Here is a 16,992-nt window from a genome sequence, read left to right as displayed (position 1 = left end):
ACACCATCATTTGACAACAGTAACAAACACACCCAAATAATCATTACCTTCACTTGATATTAGACAGTATAGCATTAGCTCAGTAATAAAATATTGCTTCTGATTGCTGTGTGTTTGTCTGTGTGTGTGTGCACAGCGCATGCTTCCGTCACCGATTTAATGTACGGGGCATTAAACTCATAGCCTGGAGACAGCTATTAAAGCAGGAGAGCCAGGCTGATCAAAGTAAATGCCTGGGAATCTAGTTAACGTCAGCCCAGCCCCTCACCGCTTTAATGAGCGAGGCAGCTGGAGCGCAGCGTGACGGGCACACACCCACACACACTTAACACCCACACCAAACAGGAGTGCAGAGCGTAGACTTGATCACATACAGGCGCGCAAACAAACAACAGGAGTGCTCCTACACACAGCGAACGACTGAAAACACGTGAAGTCGCATTCACTTTCACGGCTGAAAATGAAAGGCCTCCAATCCTGTCGGGAAGAGTTTTACTCATTAACCCATAAAGACCCAGTGCTACTTTTGTGGCAGGTCCCAAATGAATTTTTCTTCTAAATTGAACCTTTCTGAAGTGATTTATTACAATATTATCTTCTATATTTTGCTTTTTTTCAGTCAAAATCGGGTATTTTCCATTATATAATTCACTGGTCACATAGATGTTCATAAAAACTCAGATTACAGTTGAGAGATTTGTGGATTAAGGAAATGTATAGAGTAATGGCAAGCTCATATTTCAGATAATTACAGCCACTTCTCCACTTTCTGTAGCTGCTGAACTTTGTATTTTCAGCTCATAACATTTTTTCTCCATATGACATTTCCCAAGTGATTTATCACCATTTATTTTAAAATGCTCCATATTTTGCATTTTTTCATTGAAAATCAGGTATTTTCCAGAATTTTTGATCATGTAAATGTTTATAAACGCTCAGATTAAAGTTGAGGGTTATTATATCAAAAACAGAGAAAACTGAAGAAAAACTGACTTCTTCAATAAAATATGTCTTTAACTGAACATAAACCAAGTGTCTCCATCCACTGTCATTGATCCAGCTCCATAAATTGTAGAAGATGAGGGTGTTTCCGCTTTCACTATGGAGCCTCTGAATGTCCAAATGGGTCATAATGACCATGAAAAGATGACAAACTGTATTTTACCCCAATTATTTGCATGTATTGATAGAATTAGTGGATTAGCAGTTATTAAACATTTAAGACCAGTAGATGGTTTTGGTCGCCAGTAGTTATTTGGGTCTTTATGGGTTAAAAAAATAGAGAACAAACTGATTATTTTCTCTTTATGGTGGTTCGGGATTCTTTGAAGGAACGTCCTAAGATTACAGGAGTACAATATTGTGATTATAGCTTCTTTACCTTCATATTCCCACTAGAACAGAGCCTTTTCCCAACCCTACTTTGTGCATTTATTTCAGTTCATGCAGAATCACTCCCATCCTCTTCCCTCTCTTTCTCCTCTTTGCGCCTTTCATTCAATCTTCTTGCTCTCCTTTGAGACCTGAAGAAACGGTTTTGCGTCTGGTGGAGCCACAAATCCTCTTAGCAGGTGTATGTGAGATCTGTCAAACTCTTCCACCACATTCACTTCTGTTTAATGTGTGCATGTAGAGCCTGTAGCCCATGCACCCACTCCAAACACTTTATTCAGTGTCTTTACCGGAAAAGAAGCCCATAAATCTCTCAGGGGTCGAACGAGCCTGTGTATTCGTACCGGTCAGTGCGGATTAAGAAACATCGGGCCCTACAGCACTCTGAATTCTGCTGTAGCTGTGTTAAATATCACACTTAACAGGCGCTCACAGCAAGTTTGACACACGTTCTACACATGTTACAGGTAACTAATGAAATTCCTCACATGCCAAAATGCTTGTGATGGATGATTGTGAGTTTCGTAGCCCGAAACCTTGGGCGTTCTTGTCTGTTCTTCTGTTCTCGCAGTCTGATGAAACGTCATCAGCCACGGCCCAAGTACTGTTCCATTTAAAAGTTTGCACAAGCCAAGATCGGATGGAAATCTCGGATGTTGGTCTTGTCTGCTAGCTTAACCCATAAAAACCTAAACATCCGCCATCAGCCAAAACTGTCTACTAATCTAAGCTTTTGATCCACTAATTCTGTTATCTAGCAGCATTGTACCCCTGGTGCTATTGTACGATAACATGAGAGGCTAAAATCGTCCAGCATACCTCACAACATTTGAATAAGGACATAAAATTGTGCCTAGTAAATAGTCAGGTAATGTTTATATTCATTTGGCGAGTTTGGCTGCGATCGGGCCTGTGAAGGTCTGTGGTGAGCTCGGACTTGATCCAAGGTGAGCTGGGACCTGGTCTGTGGCGAGCTGGGACCCTGTTAAAATCGCCTAGCATACCTCACAACATTTGAATACGGACATAAAATTGTGCCTAGTAGATAGTCAGGTAATGTTTCTATTGATTTGGCGAGTTTGGCAGCGATCAGGCCTGTGAAGGCTGAGAAAAACCCATACAAACACCCTCCTGTGCTGCAACATCGGTACATCAATTGGATGGACGGACACAGAACGTGCATTATATAGTGGGATACATGTAAATAATTGGTGTAAAATGCAGTTTGTCCTCTTTTCATTGTCATTAGAGGCTCCGTAGTTACAGTGGAAACATTGTCATCTTCTACAACATTGATTCACCAGTAAAACCCATGGAGTTGGATCAATGACAGTGGATGGAAACACTTATTTTATGTTTAGTTAATGATGTATTTTACTGAAAAAGTCAGTTTTTTCTGTTTTGATGTAATAACCTTTGACTTTTTTTGAGTTGTTATGAACATCTACATGATTAGTCAATTAAACATAGGAAATAGGATGCAGAGGATAATATTATAATAAATGGTGATAAATCACCGAGGAAAGGTTAAATAGAGAGAAAAATTCATTGGGGAACTGACACAAAAGTCACACTGGATCCTTATGGGTTAAACCAAGGATGCACTAGTGTAGACTTGGCTGGCAAATATCCCAAGATGCATTTCGTGCTACTCTTGGTGGTAACAACGGCTTCTGTGACAACTTAATTCAGACATGTTTTATGGAGTAGATGACCGTCATGAGATGGTGTGATACAAAGTTAGAACGCACGAGATGCAGAATAATGAGAAAATACGTCTTTATTATCATGATACGGGATTCAACGACATTTGTTTATCCAGTTTTGAAGAATATACAAAGCATATAAAACATATAAATGACATATAAATAGTAGTACTGTATTGAAATCAAATCAAGGGACATTTTGTGGTCTTCTTTCTTTCGGCTGTTCCTTTCAGGGGTCAGCACAACGACTCATCTTCCTCCATTTAACCCTATCCTCTGCATCCTCTTCTCTTACACAAACTACCTTCATGTCACATTTCAGTACATCTTTATATCTGGTCTTGGATCTTCCTCTAGACCTCCTGCCTGGCGGTTCCAACCTCATCATCCTCCTACCAATATGCAGGAGCTGTATATTGTGTCACTGGTGGATTATTCGTTTTTTTTGTTTTTTTTTTATTTGTTTGGTCTGGTTGCCACGGTGATGTGCAGGGTTTGGATCACCTGGGCACTGGGATGACACCCATAGGTTATATAAGTAGGTAAATCACCTACACGGAGCGGAGAGAGGCGAGTTTAGGTAGCCATAATTTTTGTTGATCGCCTTTGTTCAGTTTAATTTCCTTTACACATTCACAAACAGTGCACCTTTACCATCTTATGTACGTGTGTAATCAGAGGTCGTTGTAGTAGCTGTCTGTTCGCATTAAATGACATGAAACTTACCTGGACTCAGCGTGCTTCCTAGAAAGAGTTGTAGCGTGTCACAAATATACAGGACCTAATCTGTACCTCTCTAGTGACTTTAAAAGGACCAGAAAGTCACAACACAATATATTCACTATCTCTCCTCTGCACATGTCCAAACCATGTCAGTCTGGCCTCTCTGACTTTTTCTCCAAAACTTCTAACATGTCCACCATAATATGAGTGACATATTGTGGTCTCGTACATATTGCGGAAATACATTAGGAGCCAATGTCGGACGTTAGGAGCCAATGGTGGAAATATGTCAGAGCCAGGGAGGAAAGATCACAAGTGCACAACTGTTCCAGTTACAGAGGCTTGTGTTCTTAGGAAGTCCGTTCTCTGGGGTACTTGCTAAGTCCCCAAGTCCGAGCTTGGCGAACTTGATATTGAGAAGCGTCTACAGGGCGGGGAAGCAAAATTTACAATGAACATTTAGTTGTTTTTTCTCAGCAGGCACTACGTCAATTGTTTTGAAACCAAACATATATTGATGTCATAATCATACCTAACACTATTATCCATACCTTTTCAGAAACTTTTGCCCATATGAGTAATCAGGAAAACAAACGTCAAAGAGTGTGTGATTTGCTGAATGCACTCGTCACACCAAAGGAGATTTCAAAAATAGTTGGAGTGTCCATAAAGACTGTTTATAATGGAAAGAAGAGAATGACTATGAGCAAAACTATTACGAGAAAGTCTGGAAGATACTATTAAAGAAGAATGGGAGAAGTCGTCACCCGAATATTTGAGGAACACTTGCGCAAGTTTCAGGAAGCGTGTGAAGGCAGTTATTGAGAAAGAAGGAGGACACATAGAATAAAAACATTTTCTATTTTGTCAATTTTCTTGTGGCAAATAAATTCTCATGACTTTCAATAAACTAACTGGTCATACACTGTCTTTCAATCCCTGCCTCAAAATATTGTAAATTTTGCTTCCCCACCCTGTATTGTCAAGATGTATACGGGAAGGAAAAGACTCATTGAAGTATTCTTTCCTTGCAGCTGTAACCAGTTGCACCATCTTCCTCTCTTTGTGAACTCCAGATGTAGCGCTGTTTGGCATTTATACGTGCCATACATCTGCATCCAATGCAGAAGCGGCATAAAGGACGTACCCACAGTTAGACGTTAGCAGCCAGCACAAGAAGCTGACTAAGACACAGACGGAAAAGAGACAGAGGTGGAGGACAGTGGGAGGGACCACCCAGTTTGCCGTGTGTTGCATATTATCACCTGCTGCTTTACTGCAGATGGAACGCTATCAAAGGCGCGTAGAGGAAGAGGGCTGATGGGAACTCTGTGAGGTGGTAGTCAGACAGACAGGTTAAGGATTTGAGGAGGCAGGACTAGATTTATGAGCAGGTTTTCTCTCACCTGTCAGTAATGTTGGTCTCTAGGCTCATGTTAAACCTATGGCTGTATGAGAAGTTTGAGTTTTTAAGTAAATCTAAGTTTCCACATCAAGAAGTGAAAGGGCAGTTTCCTGAGAAATAAATAAATTGGCCAGTTTTCCCGGCTTTCTGGTAAAATCACCTTTTTTTTTTTCCCCCCCCTTAAAGTCAGTGCAACAGTAAACTGGCTTTGCACAATACAAGACCTTTTAATGCAGTCATATGAATCATGTTTAAGATCAGGGTTTTCAGAGGGTGTACGTTTTATTAGGGTTTTGCATTTTCGCTAAGTTTGTGGAAGACTAATGGACATGGTTGTAGAGTCTGTAGATCCTTTCACAAGAAAATGTTACTTTTTTCAATAAAAATATGTGACATAGCATCCTTTTTGGTCATTTTTACTATTAAACACCTCAACCAAGACAATCATTCAATAATTAATTCTGTAAAAAGAACATCTTGGTTCATTTTCATTCTCTGCACAACATAATTTGGCTGAGGATCCTGCACCTCAAACTTCAAATAGTTGCAAAAATCCTGGAGCCAACTCTTTCATTCCATCGTATTTTAGCATCTATACATTAAAGGCTTCTCTCATAATTCACGTGAAACTGAAAATACCACTAAAACTATGTGAAAATTAACTTTAAGTCTTTCAATCCATGCAAAAACATAAACCGTTGCACTTGTGAAATTGAAACTGAGACTTAAATGAAGACCACAATGTGTTAATTCAAGATTCAGAATCCTTTATTGTCATTCAATAAGTCGTATGATGAATGAAATTACAATCCACAGAATCAATAGTGAAATGAACATTTAAAAACACATGCGAAATAGAAAAAAAACAAAAAAAAAAAAAAAAAACGGAAAATAGAAACCAACAGAGAACACATGCATACAGATAAATCAACATAGAAGGGGAGGAGTGACTGACATGTAAACAGATTATTACACATTATATTGTAGTAATTGCATTTTATACTGATTGCATATAATGCCAAAGCTTTAATATTTTGCTGTATTTATTCCTGTGTTCTGACCTTAACTCATCGTATTTGTGTTCTCCATCCTTTCAGGGGAACAAGAAGCTCTGCCCACAGTGCAACACCATCACCTCACCTGGCGACCTGAGGCGCGTCTATTTGTAAAGAGCACACCCCCGCCTTCCGGTCCTTCTGATCCATTCCGCCTTCCATCTTGGATTTCACCACCCTTCCAGTCGATCTTCATTTGTTTGACCCCCCCCCCCACCTCCCACCTTCCACCCCCAACCCCCCTTCTACCCGGCCTGCGTTGGTTGCTGAAGACCCCCTCAGGAGCACACAGAGACAGGACGGCCGTCTTTGAGACTCCGCCGGCTCTTTAAGGACGTTGAAACCGGCTTGAATGACTGACTGGTGGTAGCTACTGACTCTGCCCGACTCGCTGCCTGGCAACCACCACCAACTAAAAAAACAACAAAAAAAAAAGACAACTCTCAGACGTGCAATCCAACTGGTGGAGGGCCTTGTTCCCTCTGGGCTCCATTTACATGAACGGTATCACCCGCTGAAAGACTGATAGCGAATGGAGATCTTGATACCTAACGATCCCAAACCCCGGCTGAAACCTCCACACGGTCATCTCTCGCTTTTCCAAATAGCTTCACTCTGCTGGAGCTGGACTTAACGGAACTTAATCTGGAATCTAAAAAAAAACTCTTTTTCTTCGCCTCTAGCTCCTCTTCGATATGTCAGTGGTGCTGGACCGCGGACTAGTAACTTGACAGAAAGCCTTTTTGTTTGTTTTTTTTTTTTCGAGAAACTCTTCAAATCTTCGCCTCTGTTGCTTCAAAGAATTTACAAAGGGCCTTCCCGTTCTAAAGAAAAAGAAAAAAGACTGACGATAACCTCACAACCTTGAACAGGAGTTTGACACTCCTCCTTCTATCCACCTCTTCTTCCTACAACCCCTTTCCTCCCCTCTTTTCCCCCATATTTTGTGGTGTTCTAGTGAAGTAAACCAAATTTTTTTCCCCTCTGAAATGCAGTGCAAGCACATGTAATATAGTTCTATGTATGTTTACAATGTTGGGTGTAAATGACATAGAGTTCACACACACACACACACAAAAAACACACACATTCAGACGTAAATGCATACGCACATGTCGCCATCATCAGACACACACAGAAGTATATAATATCAGAGTCCAGTTTTGAGTTGGAAGGGTATGGGAAAGATGTTTGGGGGGAAAAAAATGGCTGGAAGAATAATAAGAAAAAAAAGAAGCCTTCTGTATTTTTAAAAAAAAAAGATAATTTGAAGATCCATCTAAGTTTTATTTCACTGTACAGGAATATAAAAAAAGTAATGACCTACTCAAATAGATGGTGACGATTTAGGTGGAGTACTTTTTCTGCCGAGTATCCTAAAGAGCTGTAGTTCAGAACATGAAGCAAGGAAAAGTCTTTGATTCTTTTTTTGTTGACTAGAAAGATTCCTATCGCCCAAGATTTATCGCAAAACAAGCAGAATGATGGAACTGCTCATTAGTTGCAACAAAATCCAACTGAGCCTTTTCTTTTAACCTCCATTTCTGCTTCCTCTCTGTTGGAGAATCAGATCATAGTCTAGATGCTTTTGTTTTACCCCTACATGTCTCAAGAGAAAACTTTCTCCATAGTTCTTATACTGCAAATGCTGCAAAATCGTCCTAAAATGGCAACCCGAAGGGCAGCTTCTTTCTAGCTAAAAATGGATGAGGGAAGTCTCTGGTAAAGAAGGATGGCCAAAGCTGAACTGGCAACCTCCAGACCTGCAGAATTTCCCCAGTTTTCCTCTTATGACAACAGCAGCAGCAGCAGCCAAGGTGGTGGTGTGCTTTGTGTTTGTAAAATTGTATTCTGTGACGTCTGTATTGTTGTAAGAAATGCTGAAAAAAAATGAAAAAATAAAACTTCTCAAATACCACGAGTGGTCTGTTCACGAAACCCGGGTGTTGAAAAAGAACTAAAGACTAATGTCGCGTTTCCATTACATGGTACCGACTCGACTCGACTTGGCCTTTTTGCGTTTCCATTATATAAAAGAACCTGGAATCTGGTACCCGGGACTATGTTTTTTAGTACTTGCTTGACCGGGATTCCAAAACGGGTGAAGAGATACTAAAATGTGACATGTAAACACTGCAGACCACTGATTGGTCAGAGAGTTGTTACTGCGTCATTGCATCATCAATGCATGACCTGCCATTTAAAATCTGGATTCGGAAGTTTACAGTAAATATACCGGTAGGGTAATCCATAATGACACCGTGGTCGGTCGAGGAGGTTCAGACATTTCTGTCCTTGGTAGCCAACAAAAACGATTCAGCGTGAGCTTGATGGGGCAACACGCAATCAGTGAGTTACGAAAGTTATGCCAAGTGTCGCTATGACGACCAGGTACAATATATAGTCGGTTGTATCCTCTAATGCAGGGGTGTCAAACTCATTTTAGTTCAGGGGCCATATTCTGCTAAATTTAATCTGAAGTGGGCCGAACCAGTAAAATAATAATATAATAATATAAAAGTAAGGTCAACTCCAAACTTTTCTCTATGTTTTAGAGCGAAAAAAGTTAATTTACATGATGAAAAGGTTTACATCTACAAATTATCCTTTCAAAAGATGTGAATAACATGAACAAACTGAAAAAATAAGTGTAATTTTAACAATATTATACCTGAGTTTATCATTTTCACATGTACATTATAACTTACAAATCACAGTGGATCTACAAACACACAAAACATTTAATAACAGACAGAATATTATATAATATCGTACTTCTCTTAAGACATTTCAGGTTGTTCATATTTGTTCAGGTTATTCACATTTTTTGTGAAATTATCAGTTTTTTTTAGTGTAAATACATGAAAATATTTCCATTTACAAAGAGGAAAGTTTGGAGTTGTCATTATTTCTAGGTTATTATGATGGTATTTTACTGGTCTGACCCACTTGAGATTGAATTGGTCTGAATGTGGAACCTGAACTAAAAGGATTGTTAATATCTTAGTGTAATTTTTGTATTTCACAAATTCATCCCAAGGGCCGGACTGGACCCTTTGGCGGGCCGGATTTGGCCCCCGGGCCGCATGTTTGACACCTGTGCTCTAATGGAAACGGTCTCCAGGAATAGTACCTGGTACCCAAGTCAAGTTGAGCCAGTGCCTCATAGTGGAAACGTGGCAATAGTGAAGAAAAAAAGGTGAGGAAGATGATGGCCTTAATGCAGAAGACACACCTATGTCCATGTGCATTTTGAATAGATTGTAACACTTCAGTGTCAGTAATGTTCGCTCTCTCAAAGGGACTTTTTTGCATCTGAAGTTTCTCATTTTCATCCACTGTGAAATAATGTCCATGACCCACGGTTTAACCCTTTATAAGGCAGTCATAAAAATTAGCCTAGCCAGCCATCCGGGTTTCTCAGTGTATTCAATACTGAGAAAGAAGTCTGGAATTGGGCCGAACACTGTGAAATATGCACGATCTATTCTATACCGACCAATCACACGTCTGGGGGGCGGATGTTTCGCAATCCATCAAACACACTGACTTCTTTTTATCGCAAGTTAAAGTCAGTTCCAAGTCCGCAAATCTCTTTACTTGATTTAAATTACACATTACACTCATTATTCTCAAATTTCTCTTACAAAAGCATCACATCCATCTCATCTGCGATTGGTTTACTCGGTACCTGTTAGTCCCGCCTTCATTTGGATTCAAGCCCCGTGATTCTAGACGGATTTCTTATTGAGAAAGACGGATGGTTGGCCAAGGTACATAGAAATACTCTGAAATTCCAAATTTCAACCCAAGTTTGTTACTGGAGGACGTAAGAATTTATTATTTTTGTGAAACTTTGCAAAAATTTTCGTTGTTATGTTGAAAATTAAAGTCAGGGAAGTTACCATATTTGGTTCCTTCCTGTAAATATACTAGTCAACATTTGCTAGGGATCACTTTTTTATTTGCACAATAATTGATGTTGTATAATATTTTGGGTGACTTCATATATTATGTGTGTACTTTGGTTAGTCATGTAAAGAAAAATGGACCAAAAGGTAAAAAAACAGAAATTTTTATTGCACTTTCAGGCAAAAGGGTGATACAACCCTAGAAATTAGAGTTCACAACAATTACTCTTCCAATTTTGTTTTCACTAAAACCACTCAGAATGTTCTGAAACACATACGGTGTGATGTCAATAATGTGTATGGCCACCATCCGCATCCGCAGGCTGTACTCCACTGGGAAAATAAACTGTCAAGTTTCCAGAATTACACCCCGAAATATAGCAAAGTTATAGTCCTGATCCCTAGCAAATGTTGACTAGTGTATTAAAAAAATACAAGGAAAATGTGTGTAAGGTGAAAGGAAAATGTATTTTAGAACACCCACATTATCCCTTTGAACATTATTCCTTACATTAGTACCATTACTTCATGGTACCTAACAAAGCGGGTACACTCACTGTTCATGCAGAGGTGGACCTTACAGACCCTGGAGACCACATTGGACCTGAGATTGTTCCCTCACTGTAACTGTTGCCGTCACTATCTTGTAATATATGCGAAAATTACCAAAAATGGCCATTTGCCCGATAAAGGGTTAAACACTTTGTTTCGAGGGAGGAATAAATGGGGTCTGGGATCCTGCTTTATACAGACTCATTATGAAAGAATTAAAGCATGAGTTGATCAGCTATAGTCGCCCTTATTTTCATGAACCTTTATCGCCTTTAGCTTTTACTCGTCTTGTAGTTATACATCCATGTAAGTTACAAACACGACGGAAAAGAAAAAAAAACACGGATGTGACTCTATCGCTGTCGGATCATGTTGTTATTCCTCAAACCCTGCGGTGATTCGAACCTCCCCCAAAGATGACAAATTGCACAAGAGGATTGTGTCGGAACTAATTTGTGTCTTGTATATTCTTGGAAATGGTACATACATGTCTTTCCCGTTTGTAAACTACATTTGACATTAATTAAATGATTGTAAATCTCAATTACCCCCATTTTGGTTTGTTTTCTATTCCCCTTATTGCTACCAATGCCAACTAGTGCAGCGGTTTTAGGAATTCTGCTTCAAAGTTCTCTCCGCAACCATGAGCATGTTTTATTGTGTTCCCATTAATGCTGTAAATAAATAATAATCCTAATGCTGCTTTTAAAGGTTACTGGGATACCTGAAAAATGAAGTAGTCTAGTGTAATAAAGCAGTTTTCTTAATAGTAAACAAAGGTTTTTAAGGAGAGTTAGAACAGCTAAATGAAAACTGCTGCCAAGTGTCTGGTTTCTGCAAGTCGAACACAGCCTCATCTTTTGGAGACCATCAAGTTAAAAGCAAAAAAACCCCCAAAAAAACCCTGAGCTTTACAGATAAGTAAACCAAAACCTTGTGAGAACATTTCTTTGTTTTCATTTATTTATCTATTTACATTTTTAATAGAAATCAACATGTACTTGGATAGAATGAATCATTTCTTCTCTCCTTTATTGTCAGTATATAGAACATTTTTTACCACTCGCTGAAATTCAACCTCTGCTTTTAACCCATCTCTAGAACGTGCAGGAACACGTCTTCAAACTAGGAGCAGCGGACGTGCCTTGCTCAAGGGCACATCAGCCAACAACTTTTGCTGCCAGTCCGTGGAATCAAACTGACAACCTTTTGATCACAAGCTGACTCTACAGCCCTCTGAGCCACGGCACCCCTCCAATAAAATAGAATAGAATAGAATAGAATAGAATAGAATAGAATAGAATAGAATAGAATAGTCTTTTATTGTCATTGCATGAGGTTGTACAACATAATTTGGGGGTGCAACCATAGTAAAAAAACAACAACAAAAAAACTAATAGCAACCAATTATGAATAAATAACAGTATTAACCCATAAAGACCCGGTGCTGCTTTTGTGTCAGTTCCCAAATGATTTTTTCCTCTATATTTAAAAATTCTCAAGTGATTTTTCACCATTTATCATGAAATAATCCTCCAAATTTTGCAATTTTCCAGTGAAAACCAGGTATTTTCCAGTATTTAATTCACTGATCATGTAGATGTTCATAAAAACTCAGATTAAAGTTGATGGTTATTTTATCAGAAATCGAGAAAACTCAAGAAAAAGTGACTTTTTTTCAGCAAATATATCATAAAACAAGTGTGTCCATCCACTGTCATTGATCCAACTCCATGGGTTTTACTGGTGAATCAATGTTGTAGAAGATGACAGTGTTTCCATGGTAACTACGGGGCCTCTGAACGTCCAAACTGGGTCATATCTGATGACCATGAAAAGACGACAAACTGTATTTTATACCAATTATTGACATGGATTGATAGAATTAGTGGATCAACGGATATGAAACAGTTTGGATCAGCAGATGGTTTTAGTTTGTGGTGGATGTTTGAGATAGATAGATAGATAGATAGATAGATAGATAGATAGATAGATAGATAGATAGATAGATAGATAGATAGATAGATAGATAGATAGATAGATAGATAGATAGATAGATAGATAGATAGATAGATAGATAGATAGATAGATAGATAGATAGATAGATAGATAGATAGATAGATAGATAGATAGCATGACACACATTCAGAAACAATATAAAACCACAGCAAACATGAGTAAAGATAAATATAACATGGACATCTACATAATCAGTCAATAAAAAACAGGAAAATAGATGATTTTCACTGGAAAAATAATAATAAATTAAATAAATCTGTAATAAATTGTGATAAATCATTTAAGAAAGATTAAACAAAGAGGAAAAAAATCGTTTCTGAATTGTCACAAGTCACACTGGGTCCTTATGGGTTATGATTATTGTCAGTCAGAGTGGACTGCACGTGCACCTAACGCAACTTTTATTCATTACACTGGTCAACAACAAATTTATTGTTTAAGTTTTTTGAGCTGATTTAGGATCATTTTGCTGTGCTGAATCCAAAAATCACATTAATTTTGCTCAATCAGGTCAACTTTCTGAACTATGGCTGAACTATATTGGCTTTTTAACATTCTTGCTTTCATTTATGGGCATTGTCACATCATATGATACAAAATTCTTTCATATTTCTTGCAATAAACGAGTTCTGAAGATTTTACTTTTGCCAATTTATGATTAATGTTTTTTTTTTTTTTTAATATTACAGGTGAATGAAACAGCTTCGACTAGAAGATCTTGCAAAAATAAGCCTGACGTATTCTGCTACATCTACATCACTGGAAAAATGCCAAATGTGGAGGATTATTTTATGATAAATGGTGATAAATCACTTAAGAAATTTTAACTTTTGATCCACTAGTTCTATCAATCCATGTCAATAATTGGTGTAAAATACAGTTATTCATCTTTTCATTGTCATCAGATATGACCCATTTGGACGTTCAAAGGCTCCATATTGAACATGGAAACAGTCATCTTCTACAACATTGATTCACCCAAAAAAAACATTGATTCACCAGTAAAACCCATGGAGTTGGATCAGTGACAGTGGATGGACACACTTCTTTTATGATATATTTGCTGAAAAAGTCACTTTTTCTTCAGTTTTCTCAATTTTTGATATAATAACTCTCAACTTTAATCTGAGCTTTTCTGAACACCTCCATGATCAGTGAATTAAATACAGGAAAATATCAGATTTTCACTGGAAAAATGCCAAATGTGGAGGATTATTTTAAGTTTTTTGAGCTGATTTAGGATCATTTTGCTGTGCTGAATCCAAAAATCACATTAATTTTGCTCAATCAGGTCAGTTTTCTGAACTATGGCTGGACTATATTGGCTTTTTAACATTTTTGCTTACATTTATGGGCATTTTCACATCATATGATACAAAATTCTTTCATATTTCTTGCAATAAACGAGTTCTGAAGATTTTACTTTTGCCAATTTATGATTTTTTTTTTTTTTTTTAATATTACAGGTGAATGAAATGGCTTCGACTAGAAGATCTTGCAAAAATAAGCCTGATGTATTCTGCTACATCTGCGGTGAATACACCATTGTACCTAACAGGAATTAAGTCACAAGTTTCATAAAGTGTGCTTACCAATCTTATTTTGGTATTAAACTTGGTGACCAAGATAAAAATTCAATAAAATAAAATAAAAATCAAATTAGCAAAAAAAAACAACTGACCTGATTGAGAAAAAAAGATGTCATTTTTGGATTTAGCAGTGCAAAATGGTCCTAATTCAGTTGAAAAAACCTAGACAACTTGCAAAAAACATTTTTTTTTTTTTTTTTTTTTTAATAACCCAGTGTTATTTTCTCTCTGGTGCGCACGAGATCATCATTTAGCCACATTTGCCGTCTTTTACGCACAGGACCATAATTTGTTGCCACAGTTTTACGCACAGGATAATATTTCCCACATAAATATATCAACTTTTTTTTTTTTTTTTTTTTATTTACTTGAATTTATTTATTTATTATTATTTTAGGGGTCTCGCCTCTTCTATTTTTTGACAGTTGGTGGCGCTAATGCGTCAGGATGCGTAATATAGGACAGGGAACATGCGCACATCCTGTTTGGATACACGTGAAGGATACCCGGCAGCCGTATGTGTGTGTGTGTTTCGGTGTGTAACACTCGATATAAACATCATTTTTAGTGTCTTTGGTCAAACTCCTCCGGGCAGCCTTAGGCCACATGAGTTCTCCGTGTGTTTGTGTTGCAGTCTGACACAGAGGAGCGAGTCTGGATCCAGGTGAAGCCAACAAACTGAGACACGACATGGAAAAGTGTAAGAATGACAAGCCAAATCACAACACCATGACAAAAATGACAACAGATAAAATGTAAAATGCAAAAAGTTTAGGATAGTCCAGTAGATAAGAAAAAGTCTGGTTAGATAAAGTGAAATATTTAACCCATAAAGACCCAAACAACCATCGATCGTTTTTGTTTTTGTTTTTTTTAATTCACTTTTTATTGACATTCTGTATCAATGTTGACAAAGATATTAATTTAAAATGTCATCAACATTATGTTAATCCGAATGTCCCATTTTTTAACAATGAAACAAACAAAAAGAACATAAACAAATAGGGAGTGAATTGCAGTTATTGCGTTTACTATATCTAATCTTCTATTCAAAAATAAAAGTATCAAAGTCTGGTCTGCGTGGCATGATGTATTCCATCCATTTCTTCCACCGCGTAACAAACAAGTTCTTCTTATATAGTTCACCTCTGCAGTAAGTCTCTCCATCTTATATATGTCCACTGTAATGTCCATCCACATACTCAGCGTTGGGCTTTCCGATGAAAGCCATTTTCTTGTGATGGCTTTTTTGGCTGCTATTAGCAGGATATTAAATAAATATTTGTCTCTCTTTGGCCATCCTTCTGGTATAAGTCCAAAAAATAAAGATTTACATTCAAAGGATAAGTGGCTCCTGATAATTTCTTGTGTTTCCTTATGTATTTCCTTCCAGTAATTTTCGATAACAGAACAATTCCAGAAGAGATGACAATGATTTGCATTTGTATTACCACATTTTCTCCAGCAAATTGGGGAGTTATCTCTATAGTGGGACTTTTGATGTGGTGTAATGAAATATCTAATCAAGCTTTTCCAGCCAAACTCTTTCCAGCTCTGTGAACTACTACACTTCCATTGATATTCCCAGACTCTTATCCACTCTTCTTCTGTCAGATCCAATCCTCCCTCTATTTCCCATTTTGTTTTTATATATAAAGTGGAATGTGTTTTCATGTTAACAAGCCCTTTATATAGATCTGAGATTATACCTCTATTTTTGTATTTTTATTTATTTATTTTTGTTTTTTGTTTTGTTTTGTTGTACACGTATCTTTATTAACCCTTTCATGCATGAAATATGAGAACCTTAGTCAAGATTTTTTTCCTGAGTGTTTTTATTCCTCTTTAGGCATGAAAAAACAATGCAATTGATTTTTTCTTTTTTTTTTTTCTTTTTTTTTTTTTTAATAAGCCGGTTTTGTTTATGAAGGTAGATTTGTTTCTTTATTGTTTTAATTAATTTTTTTAAATTTTTTTTAAATTAAAAAAAAAAGTGTTGGAAAGAAAAAAAAATTACAATCCAAAAAATTGCATTTGACCACTTTTTTTCCTTGATTGAAGTTAATTTTTAAATATTTATTTATTTATTTGTATGATTTTTTTTTTTTTTAATTAAAGCAATAAAGAAACAAATCTACCTTCATAATTTTTTTGTGGAGTTCCAAAAATGTCCACTCCGCTGGACACCATGTGTGTAATTTTTGAATATCAGAAAGTGATATACAATATCAAAACATTTTTAATGCAGCTAGTCTGATGTTTTTACCATATTCCCAATTTTTATTAGCAATTGATTTACACTCAAACATGTCACTGCAGATCAGGTTTATCAAGAACAGCAAAGTTATTGTAATGGTATGAATGTCAGTATATGGGATGGTGCAAAAGCGTTCACTGTGTTGGCTGATATGGAACTAAAACAGCAAAACCCATGAAAATACAAAAGAACAGCTGGAGAATAGCCACATAGTCCACTATAGTGACCAATATGCATGAAAGGGTTAAGTTTTAAGACACTACATATCTTTTCTGACATGAATTGGTAACATTATGTAGATCTCTCCTGAGCATAAACCCCCAGAATCATAAGCCCTCCCCATAGTTTTTCACACAATTTATCAGTAAATACATGTTTCTGTG

The 16,992-nt window shown here is 37.2% G+C and overlaps 1 protein-coding gene across 3 annotated transcripts in view; it reads left to right on the top strand.

The window, feature by feature from the left end:
* LOC115437136 (E3 ubiquitin-protein ligase RNF220-like) overlaps nt 1-8,199 on the top strand; it is a 42,679-nt gene extending 34,480 nt beyond the window's left edge. For all 3 annotated transcript variants that reach the window (XM_030160275.1, XM_030160276.1, XM_030160274.1), the window contains one exon: nt 6,324-8,199. In XM_030160275.1, the coding sequence (XP_030016135.1) occupies nt 6,324-6,395 (72 nt within the window). In that variant the 3' untranslated portion in view covers nt 6,396-8,199. The remainder of the gene's footprint in view (nt 1-6,323) is intronic.
* The last annotated feature ends 8,793 nt before the right edge of the window (nt 8,200-16,992 follow it).

This window comes from Sphaeramia orbicularis, chromosome 17 (genome assembly GCF_902148855.1).
Source record: "Sphaeramia orbicularis chromosome 17, fSphaOr1.1, whole genome shotgun sequence".
NCBI classification, from domain to species: domain Eukaryota; kingdom Metazoa; phylum Chordata; class Actinopteri; order Kurtiformes; family Apogonidae; genus Sphaeramia; species Sphaeramia orbicularis.
This window is presented reverse-complemented; position numbering and strand designations above follow the sequence as displayed.